This window comes from Jaculus jaculus, chromosome 12, assembly GCF_020740685.1.
Source record: "Jaculus jaculus isolate mJacJac1 chromosome 12, mJacJac1.mat.Y.cur, whole genome shotgun sequence".
NCBI lineage: Eukaryota > Metazoa > Chordata > Mammalia > Rodentia > Dipodidae > Jaculus > Jaculus jaculus.
The window spans coordinates 30169520-30188741 of record NC_059113.1 but is presented as its reverse complement, the minus strand read 5'-3'; the positions used below and the strand labels follow the sequence as shown (position 1 = coordinate 30188741).

Sequence of the window (19222 nt, the reverse complement as noted above, 5' to 3'; positions counted from 1 at the left end):
AAGCATCCGGAGTTTGATTTCAGTGGCTGAGGTCCTGGCGCACCAATTCTTTCTCTCTTTCTTTTGTGCTCTCTCCTATGATTTTGTTGAAGACGCCTACTATGCCTTTGGAGTAGAATTCTTCTCCTTCTACTATGCCCTGAATTCTTATGTTTGATCTTTTCATAGTGTCCCGAATATCTTGAAATTCCCACTCATACTTTTCTATAAGTTTGTCTTTCTCTTTGTTGGACTGTATTAGATCTGCCACCTGGTCTTCTAGCTTAGATGTTCTGTCCTCCCCTTCATCCATCCTACTGGTGAGATTTTCTACAGAGTTTTTTATTTCATTAACTGTGTTCTTCATTGCTAGTGATTGTGACTGGCTTTTCTTTATTATTTCTATTTCCTTATTTATGTCTTGTATTGCCTTCTTTATTTCATGAAATTGGTGCCCTGCATCTTCTTTGATTCCTTTGATTTCCTCTTTAAGTTCCTCTTTGACTCCTTTGATTTGTTCTCTGACTTCTTTGAACATATTTACAATCATTCTTTTGAAATCTTTCTCAGGCATTTCCTCTAACTCGTTCTCACTGGAGGTCATTTATGATGCATTAATACTTTTAGGTGGATTTATATCGTCTTGCTTTTTAGTGTTTCTTGTGTTATGTGCTCTCTCTTACTCTTGCTCTCTCTAAAAAAATAGACAAAAAGAAAAAAAAATTAGAAATGAACCTAGGGTTTGAGGTTCAAGGATTTTCCTGGACCCTGAGCACCATGTTATACTCCCAGACACATCCAGATATGACTTTCAGTGGTGTTTCTAAATCCAGTCAAGTTGACAAGATTTCCTGCACCAGAGAACCTCTCCCCGTTATGGTTCTAGTGGCTAGACAGACATCTTTGAATGAATAGGACCTTGCCTTCGCCTTGCATGCAGGCCTTAAGGGCAGTCTTGGGGTATAGAGCAGAATCTTTGTTTCCACCCCATCTTCTACCAACTCCAGGAATGTGGCCTTGTGGTGGGACCGTTCAGGGCAGTTAGACACAGACCTTGCCCTCAGGAGGCCCTGACCTGGTGGAGGAGCCTGGGAAGGCTAGGCAGGGGTGATTCCAGAAGTGGGGGGTAGCACGAGTGGGCAGGGGCATCGGACCTGGGTGTGGAAGCACATGTGGGACTTTGAGACTGAGTGGGGAAGTGGGGCTTTGGCATGTGGCAAGGGAGGGGTGGGAAGCTAGTCCCTGGAGCGTCACTCTGAGACAGGGACTGTTACTGGAGTGGCTCACAAGGAATGGAAGAGCCAGTGCTTCGCATCCTCCAGCAGGCTGTGAGTCCTTGGTCAAGCCTGAAGACTGAATCCTATGTGAGCCACTGTCTTCTCATCCTGCCATCCTCCATGCTCTCTGTCTTCTCCCCTCTTCCCAGCATGCCCGGCTCCAGCACGCCACCCTTCCCAGCTCTGAGACACACTGATCCACTGCCCAGGGCCTCTCAGTCAGGGGCTCTGCCCGGTGCAACTACTTCCAAGGGGGTGGGGATGGGGGGAGTTTCCTCTCTGTGCCTCCTTTCCTCCTCTGAGACATTTTTGTCCATCCCACCTGGAGAATTGCAAACAAAGAAAAGCCAGACCCTGTGAAACATGCGGGAACCTGGTGAGGGAGTGGAAGAGCCCTGGAAACCCTGGGAGGCTTCAAAGAGAAGGCACTGCTTCAGCCTGCAGGATGCACTGAGCTTTGGAAGGCAGAGGAGGGCACTGTGCCCTGAAGGACCTCCTCACTGGAGCTGTGTCAGGGCTAGTGTTGGGAAGCTGCAGGTCATGAGAGCCTCGGTGGGAGCCCAGCCCCAGGTCTAGTCATTCCTGTTCATTTATAAGAACTATATGTCTACTGAGCACATTGGTCCTTAGTATATCAAGGGTTCATCATGTGCCTTTTTTTTTGAACAGAAGATAGGCTGATAAGTAACACCAGGAATATTTTTATGTGGGCAACTTTTCCAGTCTTCTCCTTTGTGGTTTGCTGCGTGTCCCCTTGTGCCCTGCTCTCTGGTCTCTTTCTGAGTGCTCAGGAAGTGCCTGAGACTTGGATTAGTTGAAGCTTGAAAAAAGACACCTGTAAGGAAACTAGAAGCAACAGGCCTTTGGCACCTAGGCCCCTCTCCTGTGAGTCCTAGCCACCGGGTCCCTCAGCTCCTTCTTCCTGCCTGAGTGCGGGTTGGCTTACACCCTAACAAGGAGCCTGTGCGCTCTCTGGGCTGTGATGGGTAGGGTGGGTGGACAGGTTTCTTTCTGGGTAACCCGCATGTGCTGACTCACTGAGAGGCCATCCCACCCCCATGAAATATGCACTGTTATTAGCCTGTTTTGCATGTGTGAAAACTGAGCTTCAGAGAGGTGGGGTGACTTTCTCTAGGCCACACAGCAAGGAACATGAATCCAGGCCATATTGCCCCAGAACTCTTAGGACTCTTGAGATCCCCCAAAGCCCTTGGGATTGAGGCCAAGCTTGTCAGGGTGGCATCCAGGGCTTCTCTGACCTTGGTTTTTCTCTCATCTGTTTGCATTGCCTTGGCCCTGGGCCTGCTTCCTTTGGCAGTCGGGACATATTCACCTTCCCTGGTAATTAGGATGACGATGATGTGACCTGTCTGATTCTGTAACTCACCTCTCCTGCCCCAAGTTCTTAAGGAAGCTGGGCTACTGGGTTGGAAGGTCTCTGGATTTGTGGACAGGCACAGAGAAGTTCTGGGCCGGGGGGAGCTTTGCCAAGGCCCCGCGTGAGCAGCAGAGCTGGGTTTTGCTTCCAGATCTGCAGAACTCTGAGGCCTGCAAGTACCTCTGACCCTTCCCCTCCATGACCCTCACCCTGCCAACTCGACTGCTCTTGCCTCCTCCTAAGGTACTGTGCCTATCTATCTATCTCAAGCTGGACTCTTTGCCCCACCCACCCACCCAATGCTGTTTCTAGGTTCAGTACCACTTCTCCAGGAAGCTCTCCATCCGTCTCCCCTGAGGGAGACCTTCTGTGATCTCCCAAGGCAGCTCTAACCTAGCTGCCTGGTTGTCTCCCCAGTGGGTATTGTGTCCTAGGAAGTTAAGTGTCCACCCTGTCCTCTTCAAGCCCCTGATGCCCAGCACTGAGCTTGGCATTGAACAGGCCCATGGAAGGTGGATTGCAAGTCAGATACCTGGAGAGGAACAGGGCACATCACAAGTTGGCAGACCTGGAGCCTTCTATAATCCCAAGACCCTCCAGGTGTCCCCTGCTCTGGAACTCAGTGAAGACCCAAATGGGACTATGACACAGTGGCTGTCCTGGCAGAGGGATGCCCAGGGTCTTGGCACCAAGGACACCATGTTCCTCCTCCTTAAAGAACATCCTCAAGATAAAATATCACAGAAACACTCCCTGCCATTTGACGCCTGTCTTTCCACTCTGGAAGGGCCAGAACCTTTTGCCCTGGCTTCATCCTGGCTGACAGGGCACTGGACACTCCTTCTGGCCACCCACTGCAGCATGTCTCTGTGAGTCTTGCTTATCTCCAGGCTCCTAGAATCAGGCTTGTCGAACACTTATCTGTGGTCCGGATGTCCTGTGCTCTGAGGGTCAAGGCAGCTGGGTCCTTGCCATGGGGAATATCTGGGAGTCTTCCAAGGCAGGATCAGGCACACGCCTGTAACCTCAGCTTTCTAGTCTCAGCTGCCCAGGGGAAGCGTCACATCCGGAACCAGCCCCTTTGAATGCTGGGCAAGAACCGCACTTGCTGTGTGGCCACTGCCTGTCTGTCAGGAATGAGGACGAGGACTTGGTTACTCTGTGTGACCCTGTTGAGATGTGTGAGGTGTCCTTGTTTTGCAACTGGAGGCTCCGAGGCTAGAAGAGAGTCCCTCCAGCGGGGCCACAGTGGCTGGCTATGCTGCTTCCCACACCCTGCTAGGCCAGGCTCTGTGCCCAGCCCATACTTCCTGGCCTCACATTGGGTTTCATGGCCACACCGGCTGGAGCCTGACAGAGTCACTATCCCCATTTTTCGGAGGAGGAAGCTGAGCTTCAGGAAGGGAAGTGCCTACCCAGTGCCAAGCCTTGGCCATAGGGCTTGGCACAGGAAGAGACCTGGATTAGCCCTGCGCTGCCCTCACGAACTGGACACTGTGGGCCTGCCTGGCCTTCTGGGTCCTCTGAGGAAGTGCTGCCCGCACTCCACCTGTCTGGGCTGCCAGCTGCCACCTGGGAAGGGGCTTCATGAATGAGAAGGGTCAGCTCGTGTGCTGGACTATTGTGGCAGCTGCTGGGTGGGGAGGAGCTCTGGACAAGGCTTCCACAAACCAGACACCACCACTCAGTGGCTCTGTGACCTTGTGAGAGTCTACTCAAAGCCTCAGTTTCCCGGTGTAGAGTGGAGTTGTGAGCCTGGGGGAAGCCCCAGCAGGGAGTCAGGAATGAGGAAGGCGGGGGCTGGAGGGTCCCAACAGGAAGTGGGCAAGACATCTGTCACTTCTCCAGAATCTTCTTTGCCTCCCATTGCCCCGTGGAAATCTACCTTGTTTGCAGAACTCTGGCCTGGGTGACTGAGGGTGACCTAACTTCTCTCAGCCTCCATTTGCCTGTGTCCAATGGGAAGAAAAATCCCCCACGGTGGGTCTTCAGGTTGGAATGAGAAGAGCATCTGGCTGAGCACACAGGTCAGGCACAATGTGGGCTCACAGGAAAGGCATGAGATCAGAGGCCTGGACTCATGTCCCTGCCATTGACATTGCCAGCTGTTTGAAATCTACTCCAGCTTCCTGAGTCTCAGTTTCCCCATCATCTATTTTTAAGTACATGTATGTATATATAGGTTTTTTGGAGGTAGGGTCTCACACTAGTCCAGGCTGATCTGGAATTCACTATGTAGTCTCAGGGTGGCCTCGAACTCACGGTGATCCTCCTACGTCTGCCTCCCAAGTACTGGGATTAAAGGCGTGCGCCACCATGCCCGGCTATATATATGTTTTTTTAATTTATTTATTTGACAGAGAGAGAGAGAGAGAGAGAGAGAGAGAGAGAGAGAGCACCAGGGCCTCCAGCCACTGCAAATGAACTCCAGATGCATGTGCCACCTTGTGCATCTGGCTAATGTGGTGGGTCCTGGGGAATGGAACCTGGGTCCTTTGGCTTTGCAGGCAAACTCCTTTACTGCTAAACCATGCCTCCAGCCATATTTTTAAATATTTTTAATGGGAGAGAGCGAGAGCAAGATTAAGTGTGTATGAGAGAGAGAATTGGCATGGCAGGGCCTCTAGTCACTGTAATCGAACTCCAGACGCATGTACCATCTTGTGCGCATGTGTGACTTTATGTGCGTGCACCACCTTATGTGGCTTCTGGGGAGTCAAACCTGGGTCCTTAGGCTTCGCAGGCAAGCGCCTGAACTGCTAAGCCATCTCTCCCAGCCCCCATCATTTTTTTGTTAATATGGGGACGAAGGAGGGAGAGGGAGAGAATGGGCACACCAGGGCTGCTTCTTGCTGCAAATGAACTCCAGACACATGCACCATATGCATCTGGCTTTATGTGGGTACTGGGTATTTGAATACAGGTTGGCAGACTTTGCTATCCAGCACCTTTAACTGCTGAGTCATCTCCCCTCTCCTTCCCATCATTAAAAAAGTTATTTATTTATTTATTCATTCATTTATGAAAAAAGAGAGAAATAGAGTGAATGATCAATGGGCATTCCAGAGCCTCTTGGCCACTGCAAACAAACTCCAGAGGTATGTGCCATTTTGTGCATCTTGTTTTACATAGGTACTGGGGAATGAAACCCAGGCCAGTAGGCTTTGCCTTTAACCATTGAGCCATCTCCCCAGCTTCCCCACCACTTTTTGGGGGGCTTTTTTTGAGGTAGGGTCTTGCTGTAGCCCAGGCTGACCTGGAATTCACTGTGTAGTCTCAGGGTGGCCTTGAGCTCATGGCAATCCTACCTCTGCCTCCTAAGTGCTGGGGATTAAAGACATGTGCCATCATGCCTGGCCCAGCTCTTTTTTGAGAGAGAAAGGTCTGAGAGATGAATGGTGTGGGAGGAATGGTGAGGAATGAGAGAGCCAGGGTTGAAGGCAGGGAAGCTTGCAGAGAGTGGCAGTGCCTCATCCAGAGTCATGCAATTTGTAACAGGCAAAGCTGAGGTCTTCTTTTTTTTCCCCCCAAACTTTATTTCATCTCATGTATATTATATCAGGTCATACTCTTATCTCCTCACCCTGCTCCCCTTACCCTACTTCAGTGGGGTTATGGTATTCAAGCTGGGATTTATTACTATTATTATTATTTTTTAATTTTTTTCTTCATTTTTATTTATTTATTTGAGAGTGACAGACAAAGAGGCAGTTAGAGAGATAGAGAGAGAATGGGTGCACCAGGGCCTCCAGCCACTGCAAACGAACTCCAGACACGTGCATCCCCTTGTGCATCTGGTTAATGTGGGACCTGGGGAATTGAGCCTCAAACCTGGGTCCCTGGGCTTCACAGGCAAGTGCTTAACCGCTAAGCCATCTCTCCAGCCCCATTATTATTTGTTTTGAGAGAGAGAAAATGGGCATGCCAGGGCCTTCAGCCACTGCAGACAAACCCCAGACGCGTGCGCCCCCTGGTGTCACTGTGCATCTGGCTACGTGGGCCCTGGAGATTTGAACGTGAGTTCTTAGGCTTCACAGGCAAGTGCTTTAACCGCTAAGCTATCTCTCAAGCCCAAAGCTGGAACTTGAACTTAACCATGCATCACAAATCTCACCACTGTCACTTGCCCCAGAGGCTTATAATTGGGGGGGGGGTGATTCACCAGCTATTCCCTTAACCCCAGGCAGAAAAGCCAGTGCAACACACCAGACTTGAACGTTCCATGGACAAGCTGTTACCATGGACTCTGGGAGGGGGAAAGACAAGGGCATTCTCAAGGTGCTCACCTCCAGCATCTCTCCAGCCTGTCTGGTAAGCCATCCTCTTCCCAGCTCCACTCAGCAGGCAGCCAGGGGAGTCAGTCAGGGAGTCAGGGGCCCCTCTGACAGATGGGAAAATTGATTCTGGCAGATTGTAAACACCATGTGGGATGTGTGTGTGTGTGTGTGTGTCCAGGCAAGTCCCTGCCTGCCACTGCATATGGTCACTGTGCCCCCATTCACTCACCTTTCTGTCCATCTGTGCCACTTGCCCCACTCCCATTCCCTTGCACTCATTCACTGACCCACCCACACACCAACTGTCAGCCCCAGCAGTCCAAATGTCATCTGTCCAGCTGTCCACAGCTGCCAGGGATGGCATTGGGAAAGCTTAGCTGGGGTAGTTGGAGCACAGGCACCAGCCCTTGAGCATCTTTGCTACCTCAGGAGCATTGCTGCTTCTCCAGAGTGGGAAGGGCCTGTCCTGTGGCCTCATAAAGACCATGTGAGACAGTATGTGTGAGGCACCTAACTTGTGCCTGGTATGCAGCAGGCACTTAAAATTGTCAGGGGTGGTTTTCTCCAAAGGTCTTTTTTTTTTTTTTTTTTTTTTTTTGGTCCAGGTCTGGTTCTGAGTGGTGTTGTGGATTGGGCTCCAATGCTGTGAAAGCTTATAAGATGGAGGCTCTGGAATAAGTGGCTAGAAATGGGCTGGAGAAATGGCTTAGCAGTTAAGGCGCTTGCCTGCAGAGCCCAAGGACGCATGTTCAAATCTCCAGGTCCCACGTAGCCAGATGCACAGTGACAAAAGTGTGCAATGTTCTACATGCACACAAGAGGGCTCATGCATCCAGAGCTTGTTCACAGAGGCTGAAAGGCTCTGGCATGTATCTATTCTCTCTCTCTCCTTTCTCTCTCTCAAAAAGAAAAAGAAATTTAAAAGGGGCTACAGACAGTGGTTCATATGGGAGGTTCTGGCCTCTGAGCCCCTAAGAAGAGCAGCAGTATCAGCAGTGACCCGGCTGTGCTCTGTTTTGCTCACTTTAGGGCTTGCTAGGGATTAGAACCCTCCCATCTGGTGTCAGCGGATGACAGCTTGGTTATTCCTGAAGACAGTCGCTGCCATCTGTCATGGGACTTAGAGACTGAATTCTAGGTGAAATTGAGGTCCTGATGTGTAACGTGTGTAGATCACTGTCCAGCCAGACACATCCTGTGGTCATCCACACACCCCTCATCAGTCTCTTCTGTCCACTTAGTCACCTGTTGGACCTCTCACTTAATTGTTATCCATCAACTAGTTCCAGATGCCCCCATTCACCTGCCATCCATGTGCCTATCCACCCACTCATTCATTCACCCCACCCATCTACCTGCCCACCCATCTATTCATCTGCCCACTGACCCACCCATCTATTCATCTATTCATGAACCTGTGCACTTGCCCTTCCCATTTATTTATTACTCATTTCCCCTACCTGTTTCTCTGCTTAACCATCCATTTACCTACCCCTATACCCACCAAACCATTCATTATCTGGTCACTCCTCTCCAGCCGCCCACCTGTCAGCCCGGTTTATCCATCCATCTGCTTGACCACCCACCTATCTCCTCACTCACGGTGCAGTCACCCATCCCTCTGTTCATTGCCCTCGCCTTCAGCCTTTCATCTGGGCAGGAGCTTCTCCCAGTTCCTCACCTGTGTCAGGGCTTGCACCGCCTTTCCAGACCTCTGAGGCAGGTCAGAAATGGGGTCTGGGCAAGATCAACTCTCAAACAAGGTGGAAAGAGCTTCTGGACCAAAGGGCTTCAAGCTCAGGGGAGGGGAGAAGAAGGAGGAGATGACCTTGGGGAATAGAAAGAACTGTACTGTCCACATGCTGGTGTGGACATCCAGGAGCGGAAGTTAGGGCTCAGGAAACTTTGCACAAGAGAGGCATCCGAGGCTCCATGGAGAGAGACCAGGAAACAAAAGTCTCAGTGTAACTAGTTTCATGGAAGGCAAACCCAGAAAACAAGAGGGAAGCAAGACAAAGAAGGAACAGAAAGAGAGTGATAAGAGGCTTGACTTGGGCTGGAGAGATGGCTTAGTGGTTAAGCGCTTGCCTGTGAAGCCTAAGGACCCCGGTTCGAGGCTCGGTTCCCCAGGTCCCACGTTAGCCAGATGCACAAGGGGGTGCACGCGTCTGGAGTTCGTTTGCAGAGGCTGGAAGCCCTGGCGTGCCCATTCTCTCTCTCTCCCTCTACCTGTCTTTCTCTCTGTGTCTGTCGCTCTCAAGTAAATAAATTTAAAAAAATTAAAAAAAAAAAAAAAAAGAGGCTTGACTTGATAGGGTTTACTGTGGGGGCAACTGGAGCTAGATCTCGTTAGGGCCCTAACCAGAGTGACATCTTAGAGTGCACACTTTCTGAGCCATTCCATCCCTGGGGCAGGGAGCTATTCTTTGGTTCCTAGCCTACCCTGTGCATGGGCAGTGTGTGTTCCAGTGGCCAGAAGGCTTCCAGGCAGAGACACTGGCGTGACTACTCGAGTCAGTGTAAGGGCCCTGAAGTGGTGAGGGCTAGGGAGTGGGAACACAGCACCAATCGGCCCACCCCAACATAGCATGGCCATTTCCTGTCTATGCTTGGTGCAGGAAGCCAGCGTTACACTCAGCCCATATGTTTGGAGGTCATGGGTGAGCATAGGGGCAGAGAGGGTCTAAGGATTCTGCTAAGACATCTGGAAAGGTGGTTAGGCACATGAGACCTTCTCAGACTCAGGAAAACAAAACAACAACAAAAAAACTCAGCCCTTCAGCTCTCCATCCCCACATTTGTTTCTTTCTTAAAAAATTTTTTTTTGTTTATTTTTATTTATTTGACCGCGACAGAGAGAGAAAAAGAGGCAGAGAGAGACAGAGGGAGAGAATGGGTGTGCCAGGGCCTCCAGCCACTGCAAATGAACTCCAGACGCGTGCGCCCCCTTGTGCATCTGGCTAACGTGGGTCCTGGGGAATCGAGCCTCGTGCTGGGGTCCTTAGGCTTCACAGGCAAGCGCTTAACCACTAGGCCATCTCTCCAGCGCCCCCACATTTGGTTCTGTCTGGACTGTGTGCCCCTAGCTCTTCTCATGCCATCCATGTGACAGCCCCTCTCCGCCGCCTGCCCAGCCTTGCTGTGGTTCCGTTCTCTGAGCATGGCCTGCTGTGAGAGAACACGGTACCCCATAGCCTACCCAGTCTTATATTTCGTATGTGACTGAGCCAGGGAGCCCTCTTGGAGCTTCACATGCTAATCCCGATGAGCAGCGTCTGGACTGGGAGAGATTCTGGGGCTATTCCTGGATTGAGTGGAAAACAGTTCTGTGATTGATTAGACACGTCTGCCACAGCCACAAGTAGAAGAGGCCCATTCAGACCACACCCTGGCCTTCCCTGCACAAAATGGTCTCTCGGGAGTCTCCCAGGGTTGGGGGCTTGATTAGTCTGGTTTTGACTACCAACTTGGGGACAGTTTGTATGTCTTATTACCAAATGGGATTGTGAGGTCTGGAGAACTGGTACTGAAGTAAGATAACCTATCCAGCAGGCCTCAGGGCCTGGGGATGGATGTTGGTTTTAGCTCTCTTCCCAGAGTAGAAACTCCACTCCCTAAATGCTGTGTGGCCTTCAACAAAGTGACTCAGTCTCTCTGAACATCTATTTCCTCACCGGTCAGTCGTCACAGTGTGGCTGCATGGATTGAATGAATAAGCTTGTTTAACTTTCAGGAGAACACCTCATAGGGGGTAGGTTGGGGCCCCGCTGGCCCTCGCCTTCTAAGACTGATGTCTTTGCACAGGTCATGTGGCCCCCGTGACGTCCTTCCAGTCAGTACCTTGCTGGCATCTGGGATTGTAGGCCTAGGCCTTGCTTGGCCTCATTCCTCCCGGATGTTACTGAAACTTGAGGTGCCCAGAGCCTTGGGGACTGGCATGAGGTGTCCTGCTCCATCCGGAGGCACCTCCCAGTGACTCCCAGCCCCACCCTGGGTTAGGTGGCAGCTGCTTTCCCATATCTTCTCCCAAAGATCCAGCCTAGGTCCTGGCCGGCGCTGTGAGCTGCATATTGGAAGGCTGTGTCTGTAGGCGCTGGGACTAGCCAGAAGCCGGTCACAAGCCTGTAGACCTCCTGTGGGGTCTGTGCCTTTTGCTGCCTGCTCTGCCTGCTCTTGCTTTGATCCCATTGTCACCTCTCCTTGTCTAGCTCAGGTACTGTATCCCAGCATGCCTCTCCTTTCCATTGATGCCCAGGCCCCTCACCATCCAGCCTTGGTTTTCCCATCTGTGAAATGGGGTGCTGGCTTCCTTTCTTGTCAAGGCCTCTTCCAGCAAAACAAATCCCGATTCCTTTTCTAACCTCGTTTCACCACGTGCAGCCTGTTGGGCAACAGCTTAGCAGGCCTGCGTGTCTATGGCCGAGGCCTTGCTTGCGTTTCTTAAACACTATACAGTTGTGCAACTTTCTTGCCATGCATGCCTGTGTTTATGTGGGAGGGCCCATGGGACACTTGGCCCGTTTGTAGCTGGGCTCTGCTCAGAAGTTATGCGTTGTCCTTCTGGCTGTATTCTTAAATACTACTAAGGGGTTCCCCACACCCTAGGGCTCTGTGAGCCAGCCATTGCTCATGCGCACCGTCCTTGAGTGCTTTGGGACAGGTGACTTTTCTGAGTTGGTTTCTGGCCCTGAGAGGTGGGGGAGCAGGCGTGAACTTGACTGTGCTGATTTTCTCGGTGGTTTGGGTGGAACATCAACAGAAGTGGGAGTTCCCAGGTCTGTGTGACCCTGTCTAGGTGGGTCCTGAGCAGGAGTGCCAGGAGTGGCTTCAGCCGCCTGCCAGGAGTAGGAGCCTGTCCTCCCCACCCCTGCCCCTCGCCTTTGATCATTACGATTCTGGTTCCTGCAGGCCACGAGCCGCTCCGAGTGTGAACTGGAGCAGCCATGACCCGCTGGACATCCCTCAAGGCCTCCAAGTCACACAAATTCCGCCCATGGGATCGGACAGCCTCCCACCGGCGTCTGAGTGCCCCAACCCTGGCTGCCTTTTCCAGGAGGGCCCAGATACCTGGGGCTAAGCTATCTTCCCAGCACGGCCTCTGGGTTCCCCAGCCCTGCCAGTCTCCTGCCTCCTGGCCCAGACAGAAGCAACAGCTACCATTACGGCCTTGGGCCTCAGCGCCACAGATCCATGGTGAGGTGGTCAGCTGGAGCGGCTGTGGGGGAGGATGGCAGAGTGAGGACAGGTGGCCCTAGAGCCTGGGACTCTATGGTGAGAGATCTTGCCTTAGATCCAAGTAGTCTGAATCTTGGCTCTCCTGCTTGGGGGCTGTGTGGCTCAGAAAGGAGTCACTTGACTTCTCTGAACCCTTCACGTCTGTTAGCCTTGGCTCTCTCTGTAGTTCTCCGGCTTCCATGCTGTGCGTCTTGTACTTGCCAGGTCGCAGGGTGGCAGGGCTGGGCAGTACTGTGGCTTATGGCGTACACCTGGGAGCGCTTCCCAACCTGACTGGGCTTGTGGTCTCCACCATCACCTGTGTCAGATGCTGAGTGCAGAGGCCACAGGCCGTGTGTCGCCAAAAGCCTGGCTTCTGTGAATGTGGCCAGGAGCTGCGCTGCCCGGTAGACTTGAGTCTGGAATGGCCACCTCTGCCTGGGGGCTTCAGTCAAGTGACTTCCTGTCTGAAAAATGGGGCAGACCTTGTCCCCAGGGCCTTAGGGGTGTGCTTGCAGCTCTGAGCAGTATCCAGCCCACTGTGGGTACCCTTCTACCCTGGAACCTTCTCCTGAGAACTCAGTGTCTTCCCAACAATGTAGCAGCAGGTGATTGAGGGCATTGAGGCTCTGCTGGGCTCCAAACTGGGGTGAGTCAGGGTGATGCTTGCGCTCGTGTTGCCCCCATTATGGGGAGGTACCTGCCCAGCTCTTCAATATTTTGCTATACTGGTGCCCCCTGCTTTCAACTCAGCCCCCAGCTGAGTCAGGGTGAGGTGACATCTATAGGCACAGACAATGCTAAGACCTCTGGCCCAGCCTGGCACGGGCCTGTGTGGGACAGTTGGGAGGGTACACAGCTTGTGCCGTGGGCTTAAAAGCCAGGTTTGTTCTATTGACCAGGGTGCCAGGCTGTGGGCCTGCTCTGGGAGAAGTATGTGTTGATGGGCTGGCATGGAGGTAGGTCCCCCCTGTGGGGAGCCAAAGGCGGTAATAGGAACAGGTGACACTTGTGAGTGCCTCCATGTGCCAACTCAGTGGCCCTGTGGTCCTCAGCAGGGATGGGAGAAGACCACTGGGCCACTTGAAGTGAATCTGATCTGGGTGGCCACCCACCCCACCTTGCCACCCATAGAGAGGTCACCAGGCACAGCCCGTGGGTGCGGTGGGTTTTGTGACGGTAGGGCAGGGTGAGCTTGGGATATCTGGTGTGATGATGTTTGAGATGAGACAGTAGGTGACAGAAAGGCCTTGCTGTCCAGAAGCTGATGGTCTCAGCGGAGATAACTGGCCTGGGCCACTCCCATTGCTATTACTGTCATCAATGCCCCACTTAAGTAAACGCTGGAGAGCCACGCGGTGCCGGGGATGCCGTCCTCCACGGCTGCAGTGAGGCCTGTGGCCTCAGCGTGGAGGTGGAACAGCGGTTCCGCTGTGGGGGGAGGGACGGATGCAGGTGTCAAGCCGGGTAAGCGAGGGTCACCGTGCTGCCTGCCAAGGTCTTTCAGGTCCCAGGGCCCTTTGGCTCTGAGCAGGGGAAGGACAGGGTCGGATCTAGTGTTTGCAGGATCCCGTGACTGCCACGGCGACTGGTGGCAGGGCCAATGTAGGAAGACGGATGACGTGGTGATCCCAGTCAGGCAATGAGCATGGGAGAAAGAGACATGTATTTTGAAAGCAGAATCCTAGATGTAGAGTAAGGGGAAGTGAGATGGATCCAGGGCTCCTAGCTGGAGCTGCCGGGAGGCGAGGGAGGGTGTTTTCCAAGCTGAGAAGGTGGACTGGGGAGCAGGTTTCAGGTGGGAGGGAAGCTGGTGGCTCAGCCGTTGGTAAATGGGGTCTTGGGCGCGTCTGTCACCATCATGCGAGGATGGGTCCTGGCTGCCTACCCAGACAGACCTACTGTCCTCTCTCTATTGCAGGAGTGCCCCTGCCTGGAGCCAGCTTGGAGGCAGGCCAGGGTCCCCCAGACCCCGGGATGACTGCAGCCAGCCGGGCCAACCCCTATAGCATCGTGTCATCAGAAGAGGACGGGCTGCACCTGGTCACCATGTCAGGTGCCAATGGCTTTGGCAACGGCAAGGTGCACACGCGGCGCAGGTGCCGCAACCGCTTCGTCAAGAAGAACGGCCAGTGCAACATAGAATTCGCCAACATGGACGAGAAGTCGCAGCGCTACCTGGCCGACATGTTCACCACCTGCGTGGACATCCGCTGGCGCTACATGCTCCTCATCTTCTCGCTGGCCTTCCTAGCCTCCTGGCTGCTCTTCGGTGTCATCTTCTGGGTCATTGCTGTCGTCCACGGTGACCTGGAGCCAGCCGAGGGCCGCGGGCGCACCCCCTGCGTGCTGCAGGTTCACGGCTTCATGGCAGCCTTTCTCTTCTCCATCGAGACGCAGACCACCATCGGCTACGGGCTGCGCTGCGTCACCGAGGAGTGTCCGGTGGCCGTCTTCATGGTGGTGGCGCAGTCCATCGTGGGCTGCATCATCGACTCCTTTATGATCGGTGCCATCATGGCTAAGATGGCACGGCCCAAGAAGCGAGCGCAGACGCTGCTGTTCAGCCACAATGCCGTGGTGGCGCTGCGTGATGGCAAGCTGTGCCTCATGTGGCGCGTGGGCAACCTGCGCAAGAGCCACATTGTGGAGGCTCACGTGCGGGCCCAGCTCATCAAGCCCAGGGTCACCGAGGAGGGCGAGTACATCCCCCTGGACCAGATCGACATCGACGTGGGCTTTGATAAGGGCCTGGACCGCATCTTCCTGGTGTCGCCCATCACCATCCTGCACGAGATCGACGAGGCCAGTCCACTGTTCGGTATCAGCAGGCAGGACCTGGAGACAGATGACTTTGAGATTGTGGTCATCCTGGAAGGTATGGTGGAGGCCACGGCCATGACCACACAGGCCCGTAGTTCCTACTTGGCTAATGAGATCCTATGGGGCCATCGGTTCGAGCCCGTGCTCTTTGAGGAGAAGAACCAGTACAAGATCGACTACTCCCATTTCCACAAGACCTATGAGGTGCCCTCCACACCCCGCTGCAGCGCCAAGGACCTCGTGGAGAACAAGTTCCTCCTGCCCAGTGCCAATTCCTTCTGCTACGAGAACGAGCTGGCTTTCCTTAGCCGCGATGAGGAGGACGAGGTGGCTGTGGACCAGGACGGCCACAGTCGGGATGGCCTCAGCCCCCAGCCCCGGCATGACTTTGACAGGCTTCAGGCCAGCAGTGGCACCCTTGAACAGCGACCCTATAGGCGAGAGTCGGAGATCTGAGCACCCCTTGGCTTAGGTGCCGCGACACCCTGAACAGGGAGAGGCCCTGTGTTCCTGGGGGTGGGGAGGGCCCGTTTGAGCAAAGCCGGCCAGGTGCCGAGGGTCGCAGACTCAGTAGCGTTTAGTAGTTTTATGTTTCTTCACAGTAGTTTCAGGAGGTTGGTGGGAGAGTGGGTGACCTTTGGTTTTAGAGGCTCGAGCAGAAGAGTGGCCTCCCGGTGGGGTTGAGGAAGGGCGGCCAAGCCACAGGATGTCCCCGGGGCTCTGCTGAAGGCTTGCAGTGGCCCCGCTCAGCAGAGGACCTGGTAGTCCCTGCAGTCGAAGGCTATGTAATGCATACCTCGCTAGTTTTTAACTGGATGGGAAACACTGGATTTTGACTTTCTCAACTTTAGCTTGGATATGACTGTTTACAAAACAAAAACAAACAAACAAAAAAAACAACAACAAAACACTGACACGTGATTGGAAACAATTTTTTTTTAAATCGGGGAGGGGGGAGGGGACAATTAGAATTCTACTGATCGGCCGCGGTGCGAGCAGCTGGATCAAGGGCCCTGAAGGTTCTCGGAGGTCTGGTCTCTTCCCCCACGTGTGCTTAGGGGTGAATGAGGCTGCTTGTGACCATGTTAGTTATCCTAATAAAGCTCTTGGTGTGGCTGGGTGGGGGAGGGGTGGGGATGAACCCACTTTGCTTGTTTTGAATTTGACTTTGGACCCCGCAGCGGTGCATCAGGGTTGGGCATAGGACCTGCCCTCAAGGGTCACCCCTTCCCCACCAATGCTCCTGTTTTGCCTCTCTCTCTCTCTTTCTCTCCATTTTCTGCCCAAGACCTCCGCCCCCTTGCAGTGAGAGGCCGTTAGAAACACCGGAGTGGGTGCTCCTTGGGAAGAGACGCTGGTTCCCATACTCAGAGGAAGTGGGTCAGCCCCACCCCCACTGGGCATGAGTCGTGCCTTAGAGACTCCGGGTTGTCTGGCTCCAATCGTCTGTTTGTGTTTTTTTATTTGGTCAGGAGTGCGTGCGCACCCTTCCTTCGCGCTCCTGATTCCAGTGTCGACGTCCCCTCCAGCCCCTCTGCCTGCCCTCAGAAGGCACAGAGGCTGCAGCCCACCTGCCTCACAGCCACATCCCTTCCTGCCACTCCTCCCCGCACCCACCAAGAGCAGAACAGGGCAGACCATCCTTGAGGCCCAGCCAGGCACCTTGCCGAAGAGAGTCTAGAACAGGAGAGGAATTGTCACTTCCTCCTTCCTGTCCACATGATGGGTAATGTCACAGCAGAAAGGATTCCTGCTCAGCCTTCAGGAGCCTGTGGTGGGGCCCCTGCCTGGCCCCTGCTCCCTGAAGCTCTTGGCTGTGACGGCTTCTTCCACCATCTAGAGTACCTGTGCAGGGGGCTCGGAGGTGGCCTTGCTCATCTCTGTCCTGAAAGATTCAACCCAGGGCAGCTTTCTTCCCGGGACCTGCTGCACAGGCCTCTGCTCCTCTATCTGGTTCCACAGGATTTTGCAGCATTGGCCCTGGGGCCCGGAGGGTGCATTCAGTGTGGGGGTGCTTGGCTCTCACCCACCCCTGTCCAGTTGCCAACTTGAGGGTTGGGGAGGGCCAAATGTGGCCCATGGCCACTGGGTGCCACTGTGGGGGCCTGAGCTTCTGTTGCTATTTTTTAGGTTAGTGGGTCTGTACTCCTTGAATCCAGAGCAGAGTCTAAGGACTCCTTGACCCCCCACCCCCACCCCGCAAGGCCTGTTCCAGGCCATCTCAGTGGCCTGATGCATTTGGCTTTCTGGCCCATCCTCCTCCTAGGCACAGGCCCACCAGAAGGGTCTAATCTGTAGGACACTGCGGGAGAACAGGCCAAGCTGCCTTTAATCTCACCAAAGGCAGACCAATACTGCCTTTTCTAATTCTCCTCTCCTCTTTTCTTCTGTATGTGTCTGTTCATTTATTTATTGCTTGTGCTAAAGACCAAACTAGTCCCCCCTCTTTAGTGCACCCAATGGAGGAAGCTGTTGGGGGGAGCCATGTGCCTGTGCCAAGCAGGAAAGCTTGGCCCCTGAGGAGTGAGTGAGAAGGGGACACTGGGGTGCTTGTGCACTTAACGCACAGAGTGTGCACACAGTTGTTTCCCTGACTTGATAATACACATGTGTTTTGTACTGGTGTGTTATACAGGCAATCTGTCTACTCACAGGTGTGTGTGTCTTTACTGTGGGGCGGGAGGACTGGTTCAGTGTTCATCAACTGGACAGGCCAGGCCAGATGCTGGCCGTGGATGTGGTCAGTTTAACCTGAGTCTCTGCCCTGGCCTGATTATATAGGCTGTGCACTGGTGCAGGCTAGTGTGAGGAATCTGACAGTGAGTATTTGTCCATGGGTGCATGTGAATGTGGGTGTGGGTCCTGGAGTGTGTGGCATGAATGAGTGCCAGTGGGACGGGTGCTGCACACAGCCTGTGAGAGCCACGCAGAACTTGGTGGGTGCCCCGAGCCCATGCTGGTGCTGCTGAGCTGAGGGCCGGGAGCTGGGGGAACGTGAAGAAGGACCCATCGTAGACCCCTTCTATGGGTGTTTGCCCTGTGTGAGGTCATAGAATGTCAAATCTATTTTAAATGGTGAAACCAGAGAATTGTCGTGTTATTTTCAATACATAGCCGTGTCTAAAGATGGAGGCCATGATGAGACCAGACCACATTAAATGCATTTTGATCTCTTTGGCACTCTGTCAGGGTGTGTGTCTCACGGTCAGTCCCCTGCCTGGTTCTGCCATGGGCTGAGCATCCACAAGTCCTTGGTCCCTGCATGCCGGATCATGGGGTTCCCTGGGGTCTGTCTTCAGGGGCAGAGTGGGACGGGGCTGCAACATTGGGGTGAAGGGACAGAACACAGCGTGCAGACCCCGGGGTGGTCTTCCAGCCTGCACACACATTACCACAGACCACCTCCCCCTGGCCTTGCTCTCTGGTCTGTGTCGACCTGCCCTTCTTCTCTCTGCAGAGGAGCACTTAGCAGTCGGCCCTGCGGGTGTGTGCCAAGAGCAGGAATCCTTCCGCGACTCTCACAGGGTTCCTTTGCAGGGGGAGGACCAGCTCTGAGATGGGCATCCCTCTTCCCACCTCAAGAAGAGAGAGGAGGGGCCTGGAGAGATGGCTTAGCAATTAAGACGCTTGCCTGCAAAGCCTAAGGACCCAGGTTTGAGTCTCCAGATCCCACATAAGCCATATGCACATGGTGGTGCATATATCTGGAGATTGTTTGCAGTGGCTAGAGGCTTTGGTGCAGCCATTCTCTCTCTCTCTATGTCTCTAATAAATAAGTTAAAAAATAATAATAAAAAGGAAAGAAAAAGAGAGGAGGGTGGCTGGGGAGATAGCTCAGTGGGTAAAGTACCTGGTGCACATGACCTGAGTTCTGGTCCCCAGCACCTATGTAAAAGCTGGGTGTTGTGATACACACCTGTAATACCAGCACTGGGCAGGTGGAGATGGGCAGATCCCTAAGACAAGCTGGCAGTGAATTCTGAGTTCTGTGAGAAACTCTGTGCCAATAAATAACGCAGAGAGTTAAGAGGAAGATATCCAACATGCACACCATGCACACACACTAGAAAAAGAAATCTTTTAAAGGAGAAAGGGCCAAGGAAGCCTGAGCTTGGCTGAATGACTGGATGATGTCATGAGGTTGGGGTGAGGCTGGAGTGGGGGACAGAGGACGGACAAGCACTGTTGCTGGTGGAGGAGGCACCAGCATGTTTTATGGGAATCGTGTGTGTGTGTGTGTGTGTGTGTGTGTGTGTGTGTGTTGATAGTATGCA

The 19222-nt window shown here is 53.4% G+C and overlaps 1 protein-coding gene across 1 annotated transcript in view; it reads left to right on the top strand.

The window, feature by feature from the left end:
- Kcnj12 (potassium inwardly rectifying channel subfamily J member 12) overlaps nucleotides 1–18128 on the top strand; it is a 50696-nt gene extending 32568 nt beyond the window's left edge. Inside the window, exon 2 of the mRNA XM_045131943.1 lies at nucleotides 14047–18128. Within this exon, the coding sequence (XP_044987878.1) occupies nucleotides 14103–15404 (1302 nt within the window). The 5' untranslated portion in view covers nucleotides 14047–14102 and the 3' untranslated portion in view covers nucleotides 15405–18128. The remainder of the gene's footprint in view (nucleotides 1–14046) is intronic.
- Nucleotides 18129–19222: the final 1094 nt, after the last annotated feature.